This window comes from Glossina fuscipes, unplaced genomic scaffold, assembly GCF_014805625.2.
Source record: "Glossina fuscipes isolate IAEA_lab_2018 unplaced genomic scaffold, Yale_Gfus_2 0, whole genome shotgun sequence".
NCBI classification, from domain to species: Eukaryota; Metazoa; Arthropoda; class Insecta; order Diptera; family Glossinidae; genus Glossina; species Glossina fuscipes.
Window position 1 is genome coordinate 7,922,523 of NW_023998414.1, and position 25,599 is coordinate 7,948,121.

The window sequence follows — 25,599 nt, forward strand, 5'->3', positions numbered from 1 at the left end:
TTCTTTTAGGTATTAACATTTTTTTTTTTAAGAAAGACAAATCCTTGAGTTACACACCTGCTCACCCTGGCAGTTAATATATCTTTTAAATTGGAAACAGAAGGATGACGCGACTCATAATTGATGCCACAGAAAACACAGAAAAAAAAAAAAAAATCGAATACAGACTTTGTCAATATGACCGAAACGTCAACTTTTATAATATTGTAATAACGGTTAATACCTTCTATGCAAATATGCGAAGGTACCAAAAAAACTTTATTCAACCTCCGACATTCTCAGTCTCAATTTCAAAAATTCCGGCATTTGCCTGCCAAAGAGAATTTAATTTGTTCGCTAACGAAGCCGTTCTTTACGCGCTTAGATTGTGAAAGGAAAAAATGTATTGTAATAATCGTAATATGCTTGGTTGCAGCACAGGATAGCATTCAGCAATTACCCTCTAAGTCAGTTTCATAACGATTCCGATATTCACTTTTTCGAAAGCTTGCCCAACAATACATATAAATAAATATTCACAGCCAAATTATGAATCTACCCCTTCACACGCCCTTTCACTTCTTCCATAGCAACACTCTTCGATACACATGCACTCCATCACTTCTCTTCTCACACTACGAACTTCACTCTACGCTAATACGTCTTGTAATCCTTTGAAGAAGAAGAAGAAGAAGAAGGACAGAAAATTAATTTAAAATTCATGATCGATAATAATGATTGATATTAGTTACGTAACGTAGCGCGGACGTCATCATTTGAATTGAACATTTATGTATTATCAAGTCATCTGTCAACGTTATTAAAGTTTAAAAAAAAAAAAAAAAAAAAAAAAAAAAAGAAGGAACCTCTTTACTCAACTCAACCGCTCATCTGTTGCCGATTTGCTAACTCGTAGAAGACGACGACGAAGAAATTTGTAATGAAAGTTTGCGCTATCGACGCAACATTGCTGCAATCGTTCCGAAAAATGGCCAATTGAAAATCTTATGGTACAAAAAAAAAAAAAAAAACAAAATAAAACTGGTGTACCCACTTGATCAATGGTGTTTTCGTGCACAAAACTGCTTAAAAATGAAAAAAGGAACGAATTAGAAATTTCGCAGTAAGGGGGATCAGCACAATTTTTCACAAATTTGTGAAACAATTTGAAAGAATTAAATATTCCGGGCAATGAGAAACGAAAGGAACAAATAATTAAATGAAAGCAAAATGGAAATATGAAAGAGGCATGGTCATTGTCATAAATGCATAAATGTGTAACAGAAAGTCAGCTTTAAGGCTATGGCCAACTATGGTTTATCTTCTTCTTTTATTTGTGCTCGACCGTGCGCTATGTGTTTCATTTATTTAAGCTAATTTCCTTCCCTTCCTCCTTAGCTATCCTCCATCTATATTTATAATAATTCCTTTGCAACGAAAAAAGTCCCTCAGTTGTTTTTTTTTTTGTTCTTTTCTTTTCTTTTATTTTTATTTTCTTCTGGCATTATTACTTTTGTGTGTTAAGCATTCGTATTTATATCGTCGAAGACTATTGATATTGATATTATCTTTAAGAATTTTCTAAGCATTTAATATTCATGGATTGTATTTTCCCAAAGGTACGAAGGAAGAAATATTAAATTTCTACTCGCAGGCATCTCTCTTCCTTCCTCAAAGACGATTATATATCATTTTTGGAAAGCATTTAAAAAAGAACAATAATCTTATTTTAGAAGGCTTTAAAAGCAATAATCAAAGAAAATTTGGAAAATGTGTAAGAATTTAAAAAAAAAAAAAAAAAAAAAAAAAAAAAAATTAAGAAATAAAAATACAAACACGGATATATATGCACATGCGTAAAACGATGGAAACTTAAAATAAAAATAAAATCTTATAAAAATGTTAACTAAAATCAAAATAAAATAATTCAAGGAGTAAATACAAGTTCAAAAAAAAAAAAAAAAAAAAAAAAAAAAAAATAGGAAAATCAAACTGAACTGTACTACTTACTACAAACTACTCTCTACACAATTATATAAAATACGTATTTTTTAGCCAATAAATCTTAACGTATTACCCCACTTCCTATTGCTCCTCCTCCTCCTCCCGTAATTGTCGGTGCGTTATTCATTGCTGTTGTTAATGTTCGGCTGTTGTTATATTTTGTATTTGATGATGTTATCGTTGCACCGACATTCGATGACGTTTTTAATAAAATAATTTTTTGATTTAAACTTGCCGCAGCATTATTGCTAATTGAATTGTTGACGATGCCGCCGCCGACACCGACACCGACACCGACGCCGCCGACGACGCTATGATGCTGATTACCATTCAGATTATTGCTTAAATTTGCGTGATTGCCGCCATATGTATGGCCAGCGGCCATTGCAGGCGTCACCAAATTATTGCTATGTAAGTTAATAATGTTAGTAGTAGTCGCTGCTGTTAGTTTTCGCGTCATATTATTCTGATGTTGTTGATGATGCACTGTTGCGCCATTACCATTAGAACTATATTGCGCTTTATTGATATTGCTGCCGTTGCCGTTGCCGCTGCCGCTGCCGCCACCGTTACCACCGCTGCTGTTAACCGGTGCTGGAGTAATTGTTACTGTACTTGGTTGTATATTATTCATTGCTGCCGTTTGATTGGTAGCTGCTAACGACGACGCTGGAACAATTGTTGTTATACCATTTTCGTGTTGTATGGAATTATTATTGTTGTACATTGTACGCACTTTTGCTTGTACTGTTGCGGCCACATTACCTCCTATACACATCAATGATGTCGTTGGAATTTGCGCAATTTTAACCGATGTTGCTGCATTATTAGTTAAAGATCGCGCCTAATAATCAAAAAAAAAAAAAAAAAACTTATGAAAATATTTTATAATATCATTATTTGCCATGTAACTTACATTAGCTGGCATCGATGCGGTTGCCATTAAATGATGTTGCTGTTGTGTACGATTTTTCAAAATTTTTGCTGCCACTTCATTGCCAGTAAACACTAAGTTTTGATGCTGACCTTGTATTTGAACACCGCTAGCTAAAAACATCGTTTGTACTCCAGGACGACTTAATAATTTTTTTTCAGTATCCTCTTGCTTCATGAAAATAGACAAACGAAAAAAAAAAAAAAAAAACAAAAAAACAAAAAAAAAAAAAAAAAAAAAAAAAAGAGAGAAGCAATTGTTATGTATAGACAGGTCAAATTATTTTGTGTTCACAAGTCTTACCAGAGGACTGGCGGATTTTCGATCTAACATATTCTCATCAAAGCCCGAGTCTGATGAATTATCACTAAATTTGGTGGACGAGGTCGATGATGTGGACGATGTCGGCGAAGTAGCCGATAATGATGCAGTCAACGATTGTGTTGTCGCGTAATTACCCGTTAAAGGTTGATATGGATGCTGAGTAGTATTTATTTGAGTTATGTTATTAGTTTGCGTTGTCGTTGGTATTGGCTTAGCCAACACATATGATTTCTCCACAGTTTTAATAACATGTTTCATATCTGGAAAATCACCTGATTTAAGACGTGATGATGGCGCCATATTCGATTTATCCAAAGAATTTTTAATAACTTTACCGGCTTCGTTAGTTTTAATTTTATGTAAAACACTCTGCGGCTTTCCTAAAGGTAAGAGTTTATTAACGTTGCCTGCGCTACAGGGACCCGTTATTAGCGGTGGTGACGTTATTGTGGTGACTTTAGCATTGGAATGTTTGGGCGTCGTGGTATTCAAATAATTTGAACTGTTATTGCTGCTGCTGCTGATGATGATATTACTGGTGCTACTATCGTTATTATTTATTATAGTGTTGTTGTTGTTGTTGTTATTGTTTGAGCATGTTATGGCATTTGGCATTGGAGTTTCGGTTATAATTGAGCTATTTGAGATTGTACTTTCTTGCTGTTGTTGTGGCATTAAGGAGTTGTTTTCAAACTCAGTCTTGAGGGGATCAACGGAAAGCGAAGGTGTAGCTGATTGAGTTATGGCTTGTGTGCAATTTGTCACCACATTATCACCTTGAGGGAAACATTCCGATTGTCTTTTGTAATATAGATAATGTTTCTTAAGCGCTAGGGTGGGTTTTGTATTACTTCCACTAACAGAAGCTGTATTAGGCGAAGCTACAAGTAAGGATGATGCTGGATTGGTCGGCATTGCCAGCACTGTTGATGATGTCGTTGAGAGTGTAGATGGCGTTGATAAGGGTCGGGCAATTTGTACCACTGACGGCATCGTGGCTATAATAGATTTTTGTAAGGCTGCTGTTGTTGCTGTCGAATTTAATGTTACTGATGTTGTTGCATCTAGTGCGGACGACATTTTGACTTTCTCTTCCAAATTTGATGATTTGATTTGCGAAGAAGACTTATGCACACCACAAGGTTTATAGTGCATAAAATCAACAATTATCGCTCCGGCTAAGGCAGCGCACTCATAAACCATTCCACAACATGTTTTCTTTTCTTGCCATTCACCGTCATCGAAAAAGTTCATAGACTCTTCGTAAATTGGATTTTTGAGATTTTTACGTGGAATCGCACATTTCCGCCGTTTGCTACCCATTTGTAAAGCCTTTTTGCGTGCGTCGGCTACAGCGGCTGCCCGATGAGCTGAAGCGCGTGTTTGCGTCTGAAATTGAACAACTGTATTTGCTAAAGCGCCATGTAGGCGACTATCTTCATAATCACTGTCCATCGAATCAGGCGTAGTGGGCAACGAATTGTTTGTTGGATTTTGCGACCAACCATGACTTGTGCTTTTGCGTTTACCGGTTGTACCGGTTGTAGGCGAAGACGATGTCGATGGCTCTTTAGTTTTTTTCGATTTTTTAAATATCTTATTAAATTTTTCAGGGATAAAATTCAAGCCACCAGCAGCAACTACGGAACTGTTACTAGTATTAGCACCACCACCACTATTATTAGCAATTGAATTAGCTTGGCCGGTACTATTGTTATTTACCCTGGAACTAATACGTTCACTTTTATATTTCACTTGCAATTTATTACTACCAGGTCCGCCACGAGCATCGACAACCTGTACAAAATATGTAAAAAAAACATGAACACAAATGATAAGTAAACTATTACTCAACTGATTTCAAAGTTAAAGATATAATTTTAATTATTTTCTTTAATTAAAACAAAAAAAAAAAAAAAAAAAAAAAAGGAAACTTACATGACCCCAATTTTTTTTACTGCCTATCGGTAGACGTTTATACCTTTTCACCAACAATACGCATGCGTTACATATTTCGCCGTAACGTGGATACTTGAGATCAAAGCATTGCATTGCGTCACGTTCATATTTACGCGAATCGGTAAAACGCGAACTACTGGTTTTTGCACGACATATACAACAGCCCTCGGCCGATTTATACGTTCGGGGCTTATGAAAATTAAACATATTGCAGGCTATCGTTATTCCGGACTCCAGGATATGTCTGTTTTTCCTATTTTAAATATAATGCGCCTGTCTCTTACGTTACGATTATTACGGATATTCCTCTTGCGTAAGCATTCATAACATTTGCATTGAAATGTTAATACGATTTAGTGTAATTAAGTTATTTATAATTTACTAAAAATAAAAAAGAGAAAAAAAAAAAAAATGAAAATCTTAATTAGCAAAAAAAAAAAATAAATAAAAAAAATAATTAGAAACTTGAACTCAAATCGTTTAAAAAATTGCGAAGATTTTTTTCTTTTAATATATATATATATATGCGATATTATATATTTTATATGATTGATAATGGACACAACAATCCATTCCTAAGATTTTTTATATAAAATTTTCTATAGACATTAAGCCAACAAACACATGGCATATATATTTTGACGAATAAAATTATTCATGCTTAGTTTATTATTTTATTTTTAAAAAAAATGCTGCCAACAGTGGACGACTAAATGTGTGTGTGTGTGTGTGTGTGTGCAGAAAAAGAAAAATTATCTACAATTTTTTTCGCTCTTTCGCAGGACCCAACTTAATTTGAAACCTAACTGAAAACAAATAAGAGATTTATTGTATTCCTCTGCGGTCAATTTGTTTTTACACACCACAACCTTAAAAAAAAAACAAAAAACAATTCGATACTCTATAATATTGAGTAGGAGAGGCCGATATATATTTTTTTATACAGATTATTATCGCTAACGGAATATGTGAGGAATTTTTATCGTTGCATTTAGCGCGCTCTATAAGCAATGAGCAACGACATAATTATTTCAGTTTAACCGATTTGATCTGCGAGCATAAATTTTTTATGTTTTATATTAAATTTCAATCCAATATGTTTATGATTTTTACGACGGGAGAATACGGGATTACCCACAAATGATACATAGGCGGACGGGCGGATGGACGGACAGGCATGCATGCTTAGATCGATTCCAAATATTGAACTCATTAAAAGTGCATAGGAGTTTATAAGCATGTTATATACATGGTATGGTATGGTATACATATATATATCCCGTGCAAAGACTGCTTCAATGGTATAATATTTTAAATAAAAATTTAAAAGTATTAATGTTTGGACAATGTAAGTTTCAGTTGCTTACATGCTATCGAAATTTAACGGGATGGAGATAATTTATGGAATTGCGTTTTTTACGTGTTTACGAAAATGATTTAAGTTGACTTGTAATGAAAACGTCGTAAATTAGAATGCACTTAGAAAGTACTATCCGAGATTTCGGCAATAAATCGTTGCTTTGAAAGCAATAACATTTGCACACATCCCAACCGTGTGCGGTAAAAGAAGTTTTACTGCTCCCTACGCGGTATTCTAGAAATATGAATCTTTCCGATGATGACCACTTGTTCAGGTCGATGCAGTCATATTTAAAACAAGCGAGCGGCTTACAAAAGTTGAAGACATACAAAAATGTATCGATAGCTATTTCGCATCCAAACAATTAAGTTTCTGGCCCATGAGCACTCATAAGCTTCCCGATAAATGGACAACGATGATAAATATTTCATTTATTAAGCTTTGCAATAAATACAATTTTAAATGCAATTGAATTCTATTAAAACAAGAATGAATGAATTTGTTTGAAGACTTACAAGATTTGCGTGAAATTAAAAGATTTTTTTTTCTTTTTTCTTTAGAATCCAATTTGCAAAGATATCATGATTGATTTTGGGTTTAGTTCAGCAATTTGAAATCGATTAGAAGGCAAAACGGTCTCCGAAATACTTAGCACTTAACACTGGCGCCGCTAAGGAGAAAAATAAGCATTCAATTTGAATAAGTCTTTTTAACTCTAAAACGGTTATAATCAGAAAATAAGCCGAGAAAAATCTAATTCCCAATCTTTGAAAAAAAAAATAAAAAATTTCATAATTTAAGAAGAAGAGCGGACAAACACTAGGAGAGACTAAGGTAGACTTAAAAATATGGGACGAGAATTTCAAACTATTTTTCTTTTTGTTACAACAAAAACAAGGCATAACAAGTTCTGTATGAAAATCATGGTTAAATACTTGGAACAAAGGGAAATATTTAAATTATTTAAACAAATCTTTGTTTGCAAAAAAAATATACTGAACCTTGTGACGTATTCAATATATTCACGTATTTCATTCATTGCTTCCAAATTGTAAGCATACGTTGACAGGCAATAGAGGGAGATTCGATTCAATTGTATTTTATACTTCTGGACGCATTTTAATTCTCTTCCGAATTCGTCTGACGGATCGAGTACACAAAGAGTCTTAAATAATAAATCGATGATGTTAGGTTCAAATCTCAATTGGAGCAGAGTTTTTAATAAAGCCGATATCGTTACTAGGTGCTTTAAGACTTTAATCTTAGACTATATTCTTTGGCAAAATTATTAATAATAATTTCCGTTTTATTCTCGGCATACGAAATAGATTCGATTTAAATATTTAAACGTAATTACAAATTTGATAATTACTCTCTTTATAAATCAGCTGCATATATCTCTTTTAGATACTTTTTAAAAATAAAAATCATTAACTTCGTATCAACTAAAATTGATCAGGTGGTGTAAAGCAGAATCAGAAAAGAAACACCTTAAAATAAAAACAAGTATCTAGATATATGCTCATACATATAAATATATATATATATATATATATATATACAATGGTATTTTCTAGTAAACATTTCTTATATATAAATATATATATATATATCTCCGAGAGAAAAGTAATGCACAATAAAGTCCAACTTTGTATAAAGAAGAATAAATTACAAGAGAAACTAAATTTTTGCTTCTCTTTCTTCTACGCTTTTGAAATCAAAACAAAAAAAAACAAAAAAAAAAAAAAGAAGAAATAAGCAAAAAAAAAACAAGAAAATAGTAATGAATAATAAAGTTCAACACACTATTGGCGAACATGCAAACTCATGAACGCATGCAATAATTGTCTGCAAATGCATTTAGTGGGAACGAGAGAGTAAATGCGCGAGAGTATAAAAACAAGCTTGAAAAAAAATTTTCAGAAAGCTGAGCAAGTACGTAAACTACTTTTAAAAAAAAAAAAAAATTTAGTTAGAGAAGATAAAACGAAAGGGGGAGAGAGAGAGAGAGAGAGAGAGAAGAAAACAAAATTATTTTTGTTGAAGAAACGATTAATAAAAAGAGCGGGAAATCGGTTTATATAAAAAAAATTAAAAACAAACCAATAATATACAAAATATCGTTTATACAAGAATGTAAAATTAAATATATATCCGTCCCTATTATGTAGCATATAAAAAAATCGTTGTAAATTTCAAGTAAAACTTTGATTAAAAAATTTAATTTTTAATGCTACAGCCGCCAGTTTGCTTAAGTAGAATAAAAAAAAACAAAAAAAGAAAAGTAAAGCTTTTCATGCGTATGTGTTGGACTCCTAAATACATAAAAAATTGTATGCGCCCGAGTGCCTTTGGCGTTAAACGAGGGAGTAGTATATTACCGGCTCAAATCAGGTTGATTAAACCAGTTTAACAAAACTTTTTAAAACTAAGCTTGCATACGTAAACTCGCCAGTTTTAACCGACCGAAAAAAAAAAAAAAATCACATTTTCTTCTTTTTTGTTTTTGCTTTAAATCAATAAAAAAAAAAAAAAAAAAAATGAAAACAAAACACAACACAAAACGAAAATTTCAGTGTAAGTGCACGAAAATGTACAGCAAAACATTATAATTATGGGCACACATAAGCCACAGTGTCTGGAGAGATTTGCGAGTCTCAATCTCAGCCCTGCTAGTAAATAGCCTGTCTTTTCAGCCACTCTCATAGGGACAAAATTAGAGAGCGAGAAAAATACAAGGCAGAGAGATGAGCGGCCGCAAAACGGCAACAAACGTATGCATATTATACCACACATTGCATGTTCATATGTGTATTCACAATTTGTTATTCTGCTGCTTCTGTGGATGTTATAGGATTTTTCTATAGAATTTATTATTATTATTATTATTGTATATATACGTATATATATGTACCCTAAAAAATAATAATGACTATGATAATCCAGACAGGCATGTGTATATATATATATATATATATATATATATATATATATATATATATATATGTATATATATATATTATTGGCAGTAACTACTACTGGACGTAGAAATATTTCTATTGAAGATAAATGCACACAAGCACAAAAGTGATATTATATGAGAATTTGTGCGTATATATATATATATATATATATATATATATATGGATATGTATATATATATGACTAAGGCTTTTGAGGCCTTTTATTTTTTTTATATGCTTGTCTTTTTTATGCTCTGTACGGGTTTTAAGTGTACGTTGTATTTGAACTCACTAGAGCTGACTTGTTTAACATCTTCTGTATGTGTATTGGGCGTCTTATTTTAGAGGTTTCTTGCTTTATTTTTTTTTTTTCTTTGCGAATAACAACATGCATTGTTTTTGCTTCATTTTTTTTTTTTAAGTACATATACATACTTAGAGGTAAACGCTTAGTACAAACAGTAAAATTGTTTAGTCGTTTCTTGCATGTCTCAACAGGGAAAGTACACAAAGTGCATGTATACATGCATAAAATTGCAAAAAAAAAAAGAAGAAAATTCTATGCTCGTATACACAAATAAAAATTATTAAAAATATTTTATTTTTTTTTTTAAAGTCGGAATAAAACGTAAGAAAATATTTAAAATGTTTAAAGATTACAAGGGACATACTTAAAATACACATATAAATAAACTATATATATTTACATATATTTATATGCCTATATATACATGTATATATATAGCAGATCTTTAAATTTATTTTTAAGTTTTCGTTGCATTTAAAATTATTCTCTTGTTAAATTGAAGCAAATCTTTGAAAACAACATACCAAATAATATTATTGTTAGCTATGGTTATTAATTATTAGAATCTACTAGGTAGATTCATTCACAGTTTTAATTTTATTTTCAAAATGCAAAAAAAAAAATTTTTTTCTCCTTTTTTTAAATATAAAAAGTGCGCGCGATACACAATTCCACACGTATTCATCGGGCTACAAAATAAAACTGATGTTTAATTAAATACTCGTCAATATTCGTTGCATATTTTTTCAAGTTTCTGGGCACATATTACATTTTTCTTTTCTTTCTTTCTTTCTTTCTTTTCACACAGCAAAGGAACAACTAAAATATCTATAGGTACACACTAACGAATACAACAACTACACGCACCCAAAAGTTAAAAAGAATACCACACAGAGTAACAAAAAAGAAAATAGAAAAAAAAGCTAAAGACCAATAAACAAGTCTAAGCAAGTACACAATGCGGAACGAAAAACTGAACAAAAACTAAATGAAATAATAGAGAGAGAGAATAGAAAGAGAGCAAATCGAAAAGAAGAGATCTAGCGCGGTTACAAAATATAAAAAATAAAAACCCCTACTACAAACGTGAATTTCATATCACATAGTGGTTGTCGCATTTTGAAAAATCATATAAAGTTCATTTAAAAGAAAAAATTAAGCAAACAACAAAAAAGTGAGTGAATTTACAAGTAACCGCCGCAAACCACATTCGAAATATGCATAAAGAAAAATGATATTTCGAATGGCATGAAAAATTCAAGCAAAAAAGGAAAGAAACAAAAAGAATAACATTAAAAATCTCTTATTAATGTAAAATATTCTTAATAATAAATTTAGTCATTGCCAACATTAAAAAATTAATAAAATCTTCTGGAATTCAAGAAATCAACAACGAATGATTCACTCCGCTCGTGTTATTTTACTTTTTTTAAAAAGCTTTAAGAATTATTCATAGAATTGAAAACAAAAACTGGATTTTTTTATGTCCGCTACCTATTACATTATTTCAAATTACAGCAGAAAGGTCCAATTATATCCTGCTATATTCTTTTACTAATTTGCTAATTGTTGTTCACAAATTGTGTATCACAAATTCATTCCACGAATCTTGAGAAATTTATCAAGCTAAGCTTTGCAAGAACTCTCAGAAGTCTTAAAATTTCTACCATATATTAAATACATTTTGATGACAAATTTCTACTTTCTATTAATTTTGGCGATTTATATTTACCTAAAACGCTTTCATTCTTAGAACTTTGGAGAGGGAAATCTTTTTTGAAACGTTATTATTATTATTAATTTCGCCAGAGAAATAAATTCTAAACACTGAACTGTTAAAGCCATAGCATCTAAAGACTATTATTAAAAACTCTGCCGCACTTGAGATTCCAACCCACGACCATTCAATTGTAAGTCGAGATTTCTTGCCTTCGACCACTCAGGCGGATTTTTTAAAAACATTGAAACCTAACTTTGCTAATAATACGACTAATTTCGATGCTCGCATTTTATGAAGGTGTATGCGCTGTGAGGAAGTTTCTCATTACCACCAATTTTTTTTATGTGAGACTGTGTTGTACGGAAGTTACCTTTATCGCATATATTTAATATATGTAGTAAACTGGCAACCCTATTCAATGCTTGATAATCCAATTACAAAAAAAAATGTGCACATCGAAAAAGTTAGAATATCGGACAGACGATATATTGTGAAGAAGAAAGTCAAAAATCACATCAAAAAGGAAACAACCAAAAAAAAAGTATACATTAACTACCTACACTTTCAGATACTTTTTTGCGTTCCTTGTGCATATGTAAAAATTTTGTGAACACCTCGTCACATTTAACAAATTTTTTTAATTGCTTAAAATTTAAGAAATTAGAAAAAAAAAAATACAAAAAACGTAACTTAATTTAAAAAATTCATTCAACAAATTTTTAAACATATTTCAATCCTATTTTCTCTTTTTGCGTATATATTTTTATACATTTCAAGCAAAAAAAATTGAGTAATGTCAACAGTACGCACAAAAAGAGAATAAAGAAATAAGAAAAATATACAAAAGAAAACATGGTAATCGGTTAAAAGACAAGAGTAAGTTCTGCGTACACTTTTAATATACAGTACTTTTACTATATATGCGGATAAACTTGAAAAAAGTTGCTATCAATCGCAATTGAGACGAAATACGTTTGCCACGCCAAATTTTTTCTTCCACATATTTCAATAATGAAATTATGATTTCGTACACATTTGGAAAAAATCTAAAGCACCAAAAAAAAAAAAGAAATAGATTGTAATGAGAAAGTTAGCATGAGTTAGATCTATAATGGCGTATACTAGTGAATTGAATGAATGAAATGTTTATATAACAATTTTATTTTCGATATTTTGCAGAATATTTATTACGCACTCTTGCACTTCCAAACATATATTTGTATACTCCACGCAAAGATTTATTTAAATGGAGAATACTGTACGCCATATGCATTTGCAACACTGGGTTATACATTGCAGTTGCTATTTATGTAGGTGCTTATTTACTCGAAATCCGGCTACCGATTATTGTTTGTGTACGTGATAACGGCATATATATATATATATATATATTATTAATTTTAACAAAAATAAAGGTACAGCAACAAAATGCAGACAAATAAGTGACAATGATAGTGTCCGTTAGAGCGCGTGTGCAGATTAAGGACAAAATGAGAGCACTAAAAAGAATAATCAGCATCTTGAGTAATAATATATGCGCGTTTGTAATGTTGATATCTGTATGTACAAATATGACAATAAAAAAAAAAAAAGAAAATTTATAAAAAAAATTACTGTTAAAAGTATTGAAATAATGAATTATATGTAAATATATTATTAATTAGAGAAATATATAGAATTTATGAAATTTATGATACAATCAATAACCAAAGAAATATGAATAGTTTAGAAATATAATAGTTACATCGACAAGCATGAAAGGATAAATATTAAAAACTTAAGCCTATATGTCAACATGTATACTTTGTCAAATATAGAATGAATATTTTCTAGAGGTTACACAAATCGGCTGGTAGGTAAATTGTATGTATATTTAAAAAAAAATTTCACTTTCCTTAGAGGAAAAAGTGATAAATATATGTATAAGGAAATGCAATGCAAATGGCAAAGTTTTAAAACACTTTTGGGTAAAGAGAGCTCGTTCTAAAAAACCTGACACTTTTTTTCTTTCATTAATCCAACAGAAAAAAAATTATACCTATTAGATTTTCCTTTTAGTTAGTAAAAGTGATATCCCAACGATCAATCTAACGGTTGGCAAATGTAACAAGAACCTAACTAACAGAAACTAAACGAAACGTTTTTATTGTTCTAGCAAGTGTACTCGAAATAAATCTGTTCGATTAAATTGTTTGTCTTTGTGTGTAATAATCATTAACTTTCGAATGAGTGAGATATCAACTTGAGGGTTATGATTGTGTGTTTATAATAGCATAGTATAAATGAATTTATTGTTATTTTTATAGATTTTTTTTCTCCAAGTAGTTTGTCCCAAATACAAGGCCATATTCAAATATAACGTATACTATTCCTCTTTCACGCTCTATCGATACATGTGTATATATATATATACATATATGCAGATATCTACGTGAGTATATATGACACTGTGCATTGTGATATACAAAACAATTTTTAGTGTGGCGAGTTATTGTATAAACATCAAACTACAATTTTACTACTTTCAGATACGTACACACACACACACACACACACACTCGTGACTATCTATAATATTTCATAATAAAAACAGAGAGAATGAGATTCATGCATATATATATATATATATATATATATATATATATAGAGAGAGAGAGAGAGAGAAATACAAGATATGCAAATGTCGTCGTGCATTAAACATGTTTACATTTATCTCTTTTCATGTATATTGTCATTGCGCTTGCTCTTCTTTTTCCTCTCTTTTCGACACCCGCACTTAAATTTTTAATGTTCACTTTAACCAAACGTTTTCAATTTATTATATAGTTGAACACTAAAAGCTATTGTGACAGGTTTTTAGCAGTGTTTGTTTCTTTGTTTGGATGTTTATGAAATAGATTATAGAGAAAACTATGAAAAGAATTGTATACTCGATACATAGACAAAAAGAGAAAATAACCGGTGGCTTATTTTTTGAAAATTTTCACATGCCGTGGTATATTTAAAAGTTTATACATATATATATATCTAATTGAATTTTAGACTTTTGGTAGTATGTATTGTAGTGCATAAGTATATATATATATATATATATATATATACATAAAGCATATCTGCATGTTTTTATACCAGAGAGCGGGAGAACATTAATTAATACATGTTTTGTTTTAGTATACATACAATTTTATAAAAATTGTGATGAAATTATGCTTTTATATATAAATTTTTTTCATGCTGTAATTGTTTATATGTATACATATATATTTACATTTCACTCGTATATTGTTTTCACTATAATTTCCACTTATTGAAAAAATTATATATATTTATTATTCAATTTAATAAAAAAAAATGTGACTGTAGCGTATAACACTTAATGAAATATGAAGCGGGACGTGATACAAAATATATTGTCAAGGTAATAAGCCGCATATATAATTAAAATTTATATAATGAAATGAACACATCAACAAAATTCTTGTTATGTGGAAAAATAGATCAACGTGCTCATAAGGCGACAGACATCATCAGAACAAGTAATTGTGCTGTACGTTTCTTTTTTTTTTTGTTTTGATACGCTTTTGTTAAGAGCATGCACACACTTAATTCTCTCTGCTTCCCTCTCTCTCTCTCTCTCTTTGGGAAGCACAACAAAAAGCTCTCGCAAAAAAAAAACCTTGATAAACACAAGCGAAATGCAACGCGGGAGAATGCGTATTTATGAATACATGCAAAATGTAGAAAATGAGCAATGAAGCAATAATAAATAGCGAAAAATGCATAAGAGTAATATGCAATATAAGTTAAAAAAAAAAATAAATTTGCGACTTCACGTTATATTTTTATATAGACTGCTTGTCATTATACATGCATATATAACAAAGTTATATTTGCACACACGCAGTTAAAATGAAATGACTGTAAATAAAAACACCAAAGGGAGGGAAATGATTTCTGTATTATGTGGCAAAAAAATCTACGCACACTCTTTTTTTTTGTGAAGAATAGAAAAAAGCGAAGGAACGAACAAGTAAATTGTAAATATATCTGCAATTGGGTACATTCACACGTACATTTACACTTACACATATATATATATATATATATATATATATATATATATTTATACTTATGTATCTATACATGTGCTTGTGTGTGTGCGATTTGTTTAATTTCAATGGGTAGATGGCCGAATGAATGAATATAATAAAAAGTTAGTTGAAAAAAATCTTACCGAAATGTAAAGCAAATATGTATATATGCGTTAAGGTTTGAACACTATTAAATATAATATGAAATTTGAAGGAACAAATGTAAATAAAAAAAAAAAATTTTTCATAAATACATTTAGAATGCACTATTTTTTACTCACTTAAATTTCTTAAAATAATCTTTTTTTTTTTTAATTTTGTTTTTTTTGTTTATATTTTTATTACAACCTTCTTCTTACTTTGCTATATAAATAGCGTAAAATATTTTAAATTTCAACTTTAAATTTGTTTTCTAAAAATGTTCAAAGGAAAAAATGTATATTTTTTTTTTTTTCAATTTTTAATCCGCAAGTGAGGAACCGCTCACAAAATTCACACGTCCACTTTTAATGAAAAATGAAATGAAATGAATGGAATGAAATAAAATTTCCGCTGCAAATCTTTGTTTTTTCCTATTTATCTATATCTGTTCGGTTTTTTACTTATTTTTGCCTTCTCCCTGTTTACTTTTTTTTTTTTTTTTCTTGTATTTCGTTTTGTTCGCATTTTCGTTCTTATTTCATTGTCCATTGCAGTCAAACCCCTTATTTTGTGTAAAAACCATTATTATTATTTTTTTTTTTATTTTTTTTTTTTGGTAATAGTTCTTCAAATTCTTCAAATGATACATAATAGGTATGCGATCTCGTGTTAATATAAGTGAAATATAGAAAGAAATATTTGCGTAAAGGAAAGAAGGAAAAAGAGGACAACGAGAAGAAGAGCAGAAGAGAAGTTTACATATAAGAAAACTAAGAAATGTTCAATAAACTTCATTCATTAAACAATTTTGCGAACTGAGAAAAGTGCTAACGCATTACCGCCTAGATCAATACTAAATATTTCGCGCGAAATAAACCGCAAAATTACATGAAACTCTTAAAGCCAAATTGGGTAAATCACGATGGTAATTAATAATAGAACATAATAATAAGTGAAGCCATTTGTTTAAAAATGTTTTTTTTTTTTTTTTTTTGTTGTTGTTGTTTTTAAATAGAAAAACCAATATTTTCGGTGGATGTGCATCAAGAGTGCCTTAAATTTGCTACGGGTGGTCAAGGCAATGATTCCGGGCGAGTAGTTATTTGGAATTTGTTGCCGGTGTTATCTGAAAAAGCCGAATTGGATGAGAGTGTACCAAAAATGTTATGCCAAATGGATAATCATTTGGCGTGCGTTAATTGTGTGCGATGGTCTCAAAGTGGTTTCATGTTAGCTTCCGGTTCCGATGATAAACTGTTAATGATTTGGAAGCAATCGAAAGTAAGTAGTAGTTGTGAGCGCATTTACTTGAAGATAATAATAATAATAATAATAATAAAAGATAGCGGCTTTATTGATTGTAAATATGTTTATATGTTGAAGGGTCCAAGTGGTGTGTTCGCTACGGGTGGCATTCAGAAGAATTACGAATCGTGGAAATGTGTGTACACATTACGCGGCCATTCAGGTGATGTTTTAGATTTGGCTTGGTCACCTCAGGATCGTTGGTTGGCCAGTTGTAGTATTGATAACACCATAATTATATGGGATGTGCAAAACTTTCCGGCCATGTTGGCGATGCTGAAAGGTCACACTGGTCTAGTCAAAGGCATTGCTTGGGATCCAGTTGGTAAATATTTGGCGTCTCAAAGCGATGATCGCAGTGTTAAAATATGGAAAACAAGCGATTGGACTTGCAGTAACACGATTACTGAACCTTTTGAGGAATGTGGCGGCACAACACATATATTACGTTTGTCTTGGTCGCCAGATGGCCAGTATTTGGTTTCAGCTCATGCAATGAACGGCGGAGGACCAACCGCTCAAATTATCGAACGCGAGGGCTGGAAGTGTGATAAAGATTTTGTTGGTCATCGTAAGGCAGTCACATGTGTGCGTTTTCATACAGCTATACTTAAACGGCAAGCGCCGAAAAGTCAAAAACCTCAACAGTATTGCTGTTTAGCGGTCGGTTCACGCGATCGTAGCCTCTCTGTATGGATGACGGCACTGCAGAGACCGTTAGTGGTAATACACGAACTCTTTAACGACAGTATTCTCGATTTGTCATGGGGACCAGACAAATGCATATTATTGGCTTGTAGTGGTGATGGTACTGTGGCGTGTTTACAATTTTCAGAAAATGAATTGGGTACACCGCTCTCGGAGGAGGATAAAAACGCTTTGTATCAAAGAATTTACGGTAAAAGTGCAACAAATATGGAAAATGGTTCTTCCTCAGTAGCCGATATGGTTATAGAAAATTCCGAATTATTGCAATGCATTCAAGAGAAAGTCAAGCCACCCACTTTGCCTAACATATCGTCATCTAATCACAATAATAATTGTGTAGGTCCAGTCATACAAAATACAACACTGCCCTCCTCAAATGGACTAATCTGCGATATTTCAAATAATAACCCCACCACAATGATAAAATCCGGGAATCTCGCGCAGAATCCCGCATTCGGTTCCAATATTTCGCCCGTGAAAGCTATTGGTCAACAATTAGAAACGCGAACAGCTGACGGGAAAAGACGTATAACACCGGTGTTTATACCTCTAAATCAAAATGTCCCGGAGAGTGGAAATGCGAATAACTTAATTAGTTGCTCAAGAGCAACGTCCACAATGAACCAAAGTTTGGATAATAGGACAATTGCTGCAATTGGCGCTGAAACGGGAATCAGTAATAACAAGGGTATAGAAAGTACAGTTCTGCCAAAAGCCGCTATTACCGAACAGGAAGAAGGGTAGGCTTTTTCAATTGTGCTTAATTTGATGATTCAATCTTAATTGGTATTAATTTGTATTTTTTTTTTTTTTACACTTTTAAGCCGCCTGGATTCGCGTTTAGTCAAAAGTACTAAACCTTTAATGCAGCCGCTTAAAGTTACTCAAGACGTTTTTCAATCATTTCCCTATTTCAAGCGTACGCCGACTCCTGTAACGGATATAAATCCCGCCAGCTTTATTTCACCATCGAAAGTTTTTCAAGCTTCTACCTCAGGACCGAAAATACCGATAACCGTCAACACAAAATGTGAATATCAAAAGACTGCTTTAGATTACCGTGTTCACGTACACAACGGTTGTGTTCATACCGCCACAGGTTTATTAGCCAAAGTAACCGCCTATAGATTAAATGTTGGTAAACTATGGGAGACATATGTAGGTGAGTTTTAGTAAAGTGCTAAATTTTATATATGCGAAACGTTTAAAAATGAAATTATACGCGCGTGCATTTAACTTCAGGTTCGCCTATTGTCAATTTTAATTTTTGCTCTAAATGCGTGATGTTGTGCAGTTTAGATGGCTCGATGCGTTTACTTGACTTGCATACCGGTAGCATTATAATGCCCGCCATTTCATTAACAACTGCGGTTATCCAGTGCGCTTTTGTAAGTTCAAACGAAAGAAAAAAAAGTGTTAAAAATCGAAATGAAATCTTCTCGTTTCGCAATAGTGTCCCAAAGGTCGTTTAGTGGGTGTTATCACCGAATGCGGTATCTTGCGTATTTGGAATATAGAGACCTGTAGTGCGGTATTAGCTACCACCTGTTCAGAGGTTTTCGGTAAACATGGCGCTGTTATGCAGTTTCATATAACCGAGCATGCCGTACCATTAATTATGTTCGCCAATGGCCACGCTTACTCATATTCACCGCAATTAATGTCGTGGCTAGTTTTGAATACGAAAGATCCAATTATGCGCCATGGTCTGCAGACGTCTATGCCCAAAGAATTCAACAAAAATTATTTATCCTATCCTTTGACGTCTGTGCAGGCTTCCACTAATGCGTTTGCCCAACAAACGGCGGCCATTGATTTGTAAGTATGAGCAGCACATATCAAAAAAAAACAAAGAAACGAAAATTTTTAATTTTTTTTTTTTTTTAATTTAATTTGTTCTCTCGCTTTTTTAAGAAATGCGAATGACTGGCAGACACAAGCGAAAATTATTTTCATTGAGAATCAAATTAAGTTATGTGAAGCTATTAATTCACCCGAAGAACTTAAGCATTGGTACAGCATGTTAGCTTTCCAATTGGCAATGAGCGGCAATGAAAAAAAATTAAGATTATTACTTAATGACTTATTAGGCTCACCTTCAATAGCCGGGCTCAAGGAACGAACGCATATATTGGTGCGTTTGATTCTTCTTCTTACCTCAATTAATATTAATTTTGTAATATATTATTTTTATTTTTATTTTTTTTTTTTGTAATGTAATTTTAGGATATATCCAAACATGATTTATTAGAAAACATTTTGAAACAGTTAAAGGCACATATAAAATGGCAACGTCTTTACATGGAGTACAATGAGTTGTATGAAAAGTATAAAATTTTACGGAAAAAAGAAATGGAAATCGCGCCTGTATCGTTAAAATCTTCACAATGTACAATAACCTCTCAGTTTAGATCAGTGGCAGCTACACCTGCGATTACAAAAACCGAAACTGAATCTTGTGCCAAATTGGATGAACGTATGGATATGACCTAAATACAAAGCCTCGTTGAAAAGCAGATTTTTTTGATAAAAAAATCACTGCCCAGCAGTTCATTACAGTACTCTATACCATAAATAAATTATAAGAGAAAAACATGAAAAGTCGATTTTACTAGATTAGAAGGTAATATCATCTTGTGTCCATTAATCAAATTGTTTTTTTTTTTCTTTTTTTTTTTTCAATTTCATTTTAAAGAATGAAATTTTTTATTTTCAAATTGTTTACAAAAGAAATTTAAGTCTCTGTCCATTCTTAGAAAGTGATGCTTACTTCCTTGGTCTACTTTGTTCTGTCGTTTGCAATCGCAACTCTTCGCCGAAAACAACAAATTCCAACTAAATGTGACGCATAAGTGAATTTATTTTTCTTTTTGAAAGATTTCGATCAAAAATTGTCGACACTCCTTAATTAATTTATCGAAGAAAGCCTAAGGTGCTGGCTAAAGGATTTCATTTTAAGGTAACAAATAAGTTTTTGTGACCTTTGGTGGAAAATTGAAGGAGTCAGTGATGCATTTACGCATTCTCGTTACGCATTTAACTTTTTAATTATGAAATAATTTCTGTTTTATCGTTAATCTACACAATGTCCATAAGAATTATAATGGCTTGGTTTAATGGCTACCATTGGCATGAGAAGATCGTCTTTCTTCTACAATTGCTTTTTGCACTTGTGATTGTTTCCCATGCATGTAAAGTTTCTTGTAATATCATTAAATCGGAAAATATAGTTTTTGCGCCGTTTAAAATGTTTACACCCCCTTAATTTTTTTCGATAACTTGGGTAGTGTTCAAGTCAATAAAAAGTACGGCCCAATTACCAGTGGGAATATTATTTTTGAAGTTCATCTCGCGAAATGAACATGATGAGAGATAGGAGTTATCGAAATTCATTTGGAGGCTTCATAAGTGCTACTATCCCTTTTTTCTTTCCACCCACATAGCCTTTTTTTCATGTCTTCTTTATCGATTTTTAACGAGGATTTTCTAATCGAACTACAAAAGGAACATATTTTATCTACTTTTCAAGTGAGCGAAAGAATGCTGCTTGCATTTAAGGTGTAAAGTGTAAAGTCTACTTAATTTTTTGTTTTCTCAACTCCCTGGAGTTGGATTAGTACTGCTATCGGGAGAGTTTTTTTTTATTAACTTAGCACAAGAATTTATTAAATTTGTGCAGATGTATGCAATCTTTTTGCATACCATTCTATTCAGAATCATTTTATGAATCGATTTAAACTTGTCTTTCCGTCGGTCTATCTTGTTTCATTTCGTGCTCAATCTACAGTTCGCGATTTTTGCAATATTTGCATATTTTTTTAACGAATCACATACTGATTCGATCTAAGCTTGTCTTTTTGTCTGTCCGTCCTCGATTTCTTCTACCTACAGGCCGTAATATTCTTCTATTCTCTTCGCCGCGTTTTGAAAAGTCGTTATACGAATAATTTTAGATTGTGTAGGATGTTTAAAGGCGTGTCTACAATGTTTTTGCTTATTTATTTTTCTTTGCTTCTTTATGCAAATTAAAAAATTTTATATTCTCGGCAATTAGTCTTAACGGTCTCACCGAACTTCAAAAATATATACAAGACACAATTTCCCTTTCTGCTCTCGTTTTGTTTTCCCTTTTAATCCTTGGAAAGTTATAGTCGATTTCATAGATTGACTTCAATAAAGTTCTGGTTTCTCTATATCACCTGTTTTTGGCGGAGATTGTTCAGAAAAGCCTTTACAATTATGAATAAGAAATCTCGTGCATCGTCATTATAACATTCTTGCCTTGTTCTTCGTAGCTTTCACAAGTAATAATAGGACAAAAAAAAAAAAAAAAACAAACAAAGTTGTATATATGTGAACATAGGCGGTTAGTAGGAATCCACCGGCTCATCAATGAGATGACCGAGACTAAGTTTAATCAACACTCTCCCGATATTTACTTACGGTTGTAAATTATTATATACAAATATATTCATTCTGTGCTGACATATTGAAAATGGATCAAGGATTCTCAAGTAATAACCATTTATACAATCAAACGAAATGTGCCGTCCGAATTTCTCCAAATTTCGGCTGCAACAAACAGCTAGACTCTTTTTTTACTCGCATAAAAATGTCACCCTAGTCGTGAATATTCATAAATTGTGCATAATTTTATAAATAGAATAATAAAATTCTGATAGGTCTATAATAAAAGATGGACTTTTGATGGGCGCTCATAGTGAACTATTTTCATTTTATTAAAGTCTAGTATATATATGTATATATACATATATATATATATATATATATTTATCAAAAAACTATCTTACTCATACTATCATTAACAAGTGGCCATTTTGAATGACTTGGAATATTTGTTTTATTGTTCTCAGCGCCATTCTCTCTTTCTTGAAAATCATTTTTGTGATTTTTATTCAACCCACGTAATTTTTTGGAATAAAATTTGATAAAACTGACTAGACTCGAATTCCTCGACAAATAGATTGCTTATTATTATTGATAATATTTTCGCATATAGAACCGGATGGGCCAACATAGTTACTCCTAGGGAAATCAAGTTTTTATGTAGCATAAATTTTGATTTTTTAATATTTTATGATGAAAATTATCCCATAGAATTGAATTATTTGGCACAATTCTACAACACATGTTTTCACAAAAATTATGCCTGAAATGGACGGTATTATCGATGAGAATAGATTCGATTCCAAATGTAAAGGATATAAAGTTGAGCCTTGCCAGGATTGTAATATTTTTAATTGTTCAGATTTTTAAACATTAGAGGATTAACTTTATATTATTAAGGTCTCATTTAATTCCATTTATTTGTTTATTTAATATATCAAAGAATGTTTGTAAAGCATTTTTTTCGAAATAAAAAAGAAAAAAAAATGATGATTATATACAAGAAACTAAAGTAAAATAACATAATTAAATCTATAAATAAAGTGACGATGAATATTTAAACCTATTTATTGCATATAATGCGGTCCAGGTGTGGGTACACTTTTCAGCGGAGAATCGTAGTCAATTTCAGGCTGCTCAGCTATAGGGCACTCTTGCAAAGAAGCACCAATGCGTTCCTGTAATGTTTCATACAATTTATGAACTGTTTCATTGTGCCCTGTTGTAGGTTGCATGGCCTTCATAAGGCTGCTCAAACGGCCACTTGGCAATTTATTATGGACATACCTAAAAAATAAAAAAAAAGGGAGAAAATTTTAAGCGAAACTTTAACAAAACGATAGGAGATTGTTTTATATATAGTTTCTTCACTATCCATAAATTTGGATGTACTTTTAATAAGCATCTACCACCTAACAACTAATAAACATTATCGTAAAATATGTGGAGCCCTTTTCCAACATCTCCTCGTTGTATCATAATTACAACTATTTCGCAAGTAAATTCTATTCAATGTAAATTGTATATCGCATTTTCGGACTTTAAAATAAAAGAAGAAGGAAAGCACTTCTCTCAGACGGATAGAACGATGTTAAATAAAATTAAGCAAGTTTTATATTATAATAGAGGCAAATACCATAAAAGCTTGATCATATGCCTGGTGACATTATCCCGTGTTAAACCAGCAAAAAGAAATTCATCAAAGAGTGTAGTACAAAAGTCTTCGGTAGTAAATTCCTCAGCCATAGGTATTAACAAAGCAATCTGTTTGTATCCAAAAAATATTAATGTATATATATATATATATATATATGAATATTAAAATTAAATTACCAATGAGTGCAGGAATGGATCTTCATAAGCTCGATCATCTTTGCAGGAAGATAAAATAGCCAAAACCCTTAGTACACCTACACGGTCTTTTTGCCGAGCTGTATTCAAAGTATAATACATAGCCAATATGCTAGCGACAGAACTTTCTTGTATATAAGCTTCAACCGCATCAGGCGCCGGTCCAGAATGTTCTATAGTAGTTAAGGCGGATTCTCTTTCATCTGGTGGCAATTTAGAGTGTAAGCTGCGACACTGATCATCGACTATTAGAGACATAAGAGCGGGCAAAAATTTAGTAACCACCTGTGAATCTAATTTGGGCTCTTTAAAATCCTGGGAATCTATCATAACCCAAGCACTCAAACCCAATGCCAGCATTCTTAAAAGCAAGATCAATATAGTGTTGTCCCTTGGTAAGCCTTCATTATTAATTAAATGCTGCAATATTTTAATAGCAGATGTGGCCAAAAAGTTAATAGCATATGGATCGCATAGAGTCATCGAAAGATCGCCTAGAACTTGTTCCTGGCCACGCTTAATATTGTCCAGAAAACCTTGTAGTTCGCGTGAGCGCTTAATGTCAACGTTTTTCTCCCGTATACAAGCGTCTAAACACCATGTGAATTTATGGCAAGGATCGACCGATATAATTTCCTGCACCTCAAGGTCATGTAAAGCCATCAAAAGCTCAGCTCGTAGTGTGCAATAATGAACATTGCGCGTACGCAAAAATAATGTCCGTAAAAACTGCAAGACCATGTCATATAACTTGACGCTATTCCCAATCATGTTGGCCAATTTTTGAACGACTTCACCTTGCCTGCGCACTTTAGGCGATGGATGAAAGAATAAATTATTTAAATTAGTATGATCGAAAAGGACATGCTCTTTTTCACGAATATACTGAGATAAAAGCGGTGATACTTCATCGCCAAATAATGACTGATGATCGCGCCATATTTGCCTTTTCACCTCAGTGTCAGTATCCGCATACAATTCTCTATCTCTGACTAAAATACGTAAGTACTTATCATCTATGTGTGGAGTATTACGCAGTATGGCCATAACTACAGGGCGCAATGCTTTTACTCTTACTACGGGAAAACTTTTAATTAACAATTCTTTTAGTTTCTTATCACGTTCCCGTACATCTTTTTGTCCCAGCTCATTAATGTGAGTTATTAATTTTTCTCGCAGCTCTTCCATTAACGAAGTATGAAAATCCAAGCGTCTTACTCCATGTAAATCCAACAAAGGTAACATAGGCCTGAGCGAAGGTAACAGTACACCATTTTCTAGCTTTTAAGAATATAAAATGAAATAGATTTTGAAATGAATAGCATTTTGTGGTGAATATATTTGGAATACCTGAAAACTTTCTATTGCCTTCAACGGATCAGTACAAGAGGTTAAAGCTTCTCGCAAATAAGCTTGCCCAGGGATATGTACTTCTTCTAAACCGGTACCCGTAAATTTGGGAGTTGATTGAGCCATAGTTCCGAATGTATTTTATTTATAAACCTCGTTCTTCTTTTTTAAATATTTTTAATTTGAGCACTTTGTT

General features: G+C 31.9%; 3 protein-coding genes across 6 annotated transcripts; 1 reads left to right on the top strand and 2 right to left on the bottom strand.

Moving 5' to 3' along the window:
- Nucleotides 1-1,951: 1,951 nt before the first annotated feature.
- LOC119636731 (cell wall protein IFF6) lies at nucleotides 1,952-16,167 on the bottom strand. 3 transcript variants are annotated; one of them, XM_038032302.1, is made up of 5 exons: nucleotides 15,923-16,167; nucleotides 5,180-5,581; nucleotides 3,221-5,038; nucleotides 2,900-3,088; nucleotides 1,952-2,827 (listed from the first exon to the last, which is right to left on the bottom strand). In XM_038032302.1, exons 2-5 carry the CDS (start codon nucleotides 5,405-5,407, stop codon nucleotides 2,045-2,047), a joined length of 3,018 nt encoding a protein of 1,005 aa, XP_037888230.1. In that variant the 5' UTR covers nucleotides 5,408-5,581; nucleotides 15,923-16,167; the 3' UTR covers nucleotides 1,952-2,044. The 3 variants fall into 3 exon arrangements, with proteins under 3 accessions (XP_037888230.1, XP_037888247.1, XP_037888239.1); XM_038032319.1 differs by lacking the exon at nucleotides 15,923-16,167 and adding an exon at nucleotides 15,785-15,828; XM_038032311.1 differs by lacking the exon at nucleotides 15,923-16,167 and adding an exon at nucleotides 10,355-10,607.
- Nucleotides 16,168-16,433: 266 nt separating this feature from the next.
- On the top strand, nucleotides 16,434-20,444 carry LOC119643148 (protein HIRA homolog). The gene is made up of 8 exons (XM_038042498.1): nucleotides 16,434-16,707; nucleotides 16,798-17,063; nucleotides 17,166-18,535; nucleotides 18,620-18,957; nucleotides 19,038-19,183; nucleotides 19,249-19,613; nucleotides 19,710-19,929; nucleotides 20,022-20,444. Exons 1-8 carry the CDS (start codon nucleotides 16,671-16,673, stop codon nucleotides 20,286-20,288), a joined length of 3,009 nt encoding a protein of 1,002 aa, XP_037898426.1. The 5' UTR covers nucleotides 16,434-16,670; the 3' UTR covers nucleotides 20,289-20,444.
- Nucleotides 20,445-23,187: 2,743 nt separating this feature from the next.
- On the bottom strand, nucleotides 23,188-25,549 carry LOC119637289 (negative elongation factor B). 2 transcript variants are annotated; one of them, XM_038033226.1, is made up of 4 exons: nucleotides 25,404-25,549; nucleotides 24,036-25,334; nucleotides 23,839-23,966; nucleotides 23,188-23,489 (listed from the first exon to the last, which is right to left on the bottom strand). In XM_038033226.1, exons 1-4 carry the CDS (start codon nucleotides 25,527-25,529, stop codon nucleotides 23,270-23,272), a joined length of 1,773 nt encoding a protein of 590 aa, XP_037889154.1. In that variant the 5' UTR covers nucleotides 25,530-25,549; the 3' UTR covers nucleotides 23,188-23,269. The 2 variants fall into 2 exon arrangements, with proteins under 2 accessions (XP_037889154.1, XP_037889160.1); XM_038033232.1 differs by having other exon boundaries at nucleotides 24,036-25,330; nucleotides 25,404-25,456.
- Between the last annotated feature and the right edge of the window lie 50 nt (nucleotides 25,550-25,599).

Bases quoted from the DNA above. Each gene is read 5' to 3' on its own strand.
- LOC119636731 (XM_038032302.1), bottom strand. From the start codon at position 5,407: ATGTTTAATTTTCATAAGCCCCGAACGTATAAATCGGCCGAGGGCTGT. The intron at 3,089-3,220 runs GTAAGACTTGTG...ATTTTCATGAAG, and splicing joins GAAAATCCGCCAGTCCTCTG to CAAGAGGATACTGAAAAAAA. The intron at 2,828-2,899 runs GTAAGTTACATG...TTTGATTATTAG, and splicing joins CCGCATCGATGCCAGCTAAT to GCGCGATCTTTAACTAATAA.
- LOC119643148 (XM_038042498.1), top strand. From the start codon at position 16,671: ATGAAACTCTTAAAGCCAAATTGGGTAAATCACGATG. The intron at 18,958-19,037 runs GTGAGTTTTAGT...ATTTAACTTCAG, and splicing joins ACTATGGGAGACATATGTAG to GTTCGCCTATTGTCAATTTT. The intron at 19,614-19,709 runs GTAAGTATGAGC...CGCTTTTTTAAG, and splicing joins CAAACGGCGGCCATTGATTT to AAATGCGAATGACTGGCAGA.
- LOC119637289 (XM_038033226.1), bottom strand. From the start codon at position 25,529: ATGGCTCAATCAACTCCCAAATTTACGGGTACCGGTTTAGAAGAAGTA. The intron at 23,967-24,035 runs GTAATTTAATTT...GGATACAAACAG, and splicing joins ATCCATTCCTGCACTCATTG to ATTGCTTTGTTAATACCTAT. The intron at 23,490-23,838 runs GTATTTGCCTCT...TTTATTTTTTAG, and splicing joins CATATGATCAAGCTTTTATG to GTATGTCCATAATAAATTGC.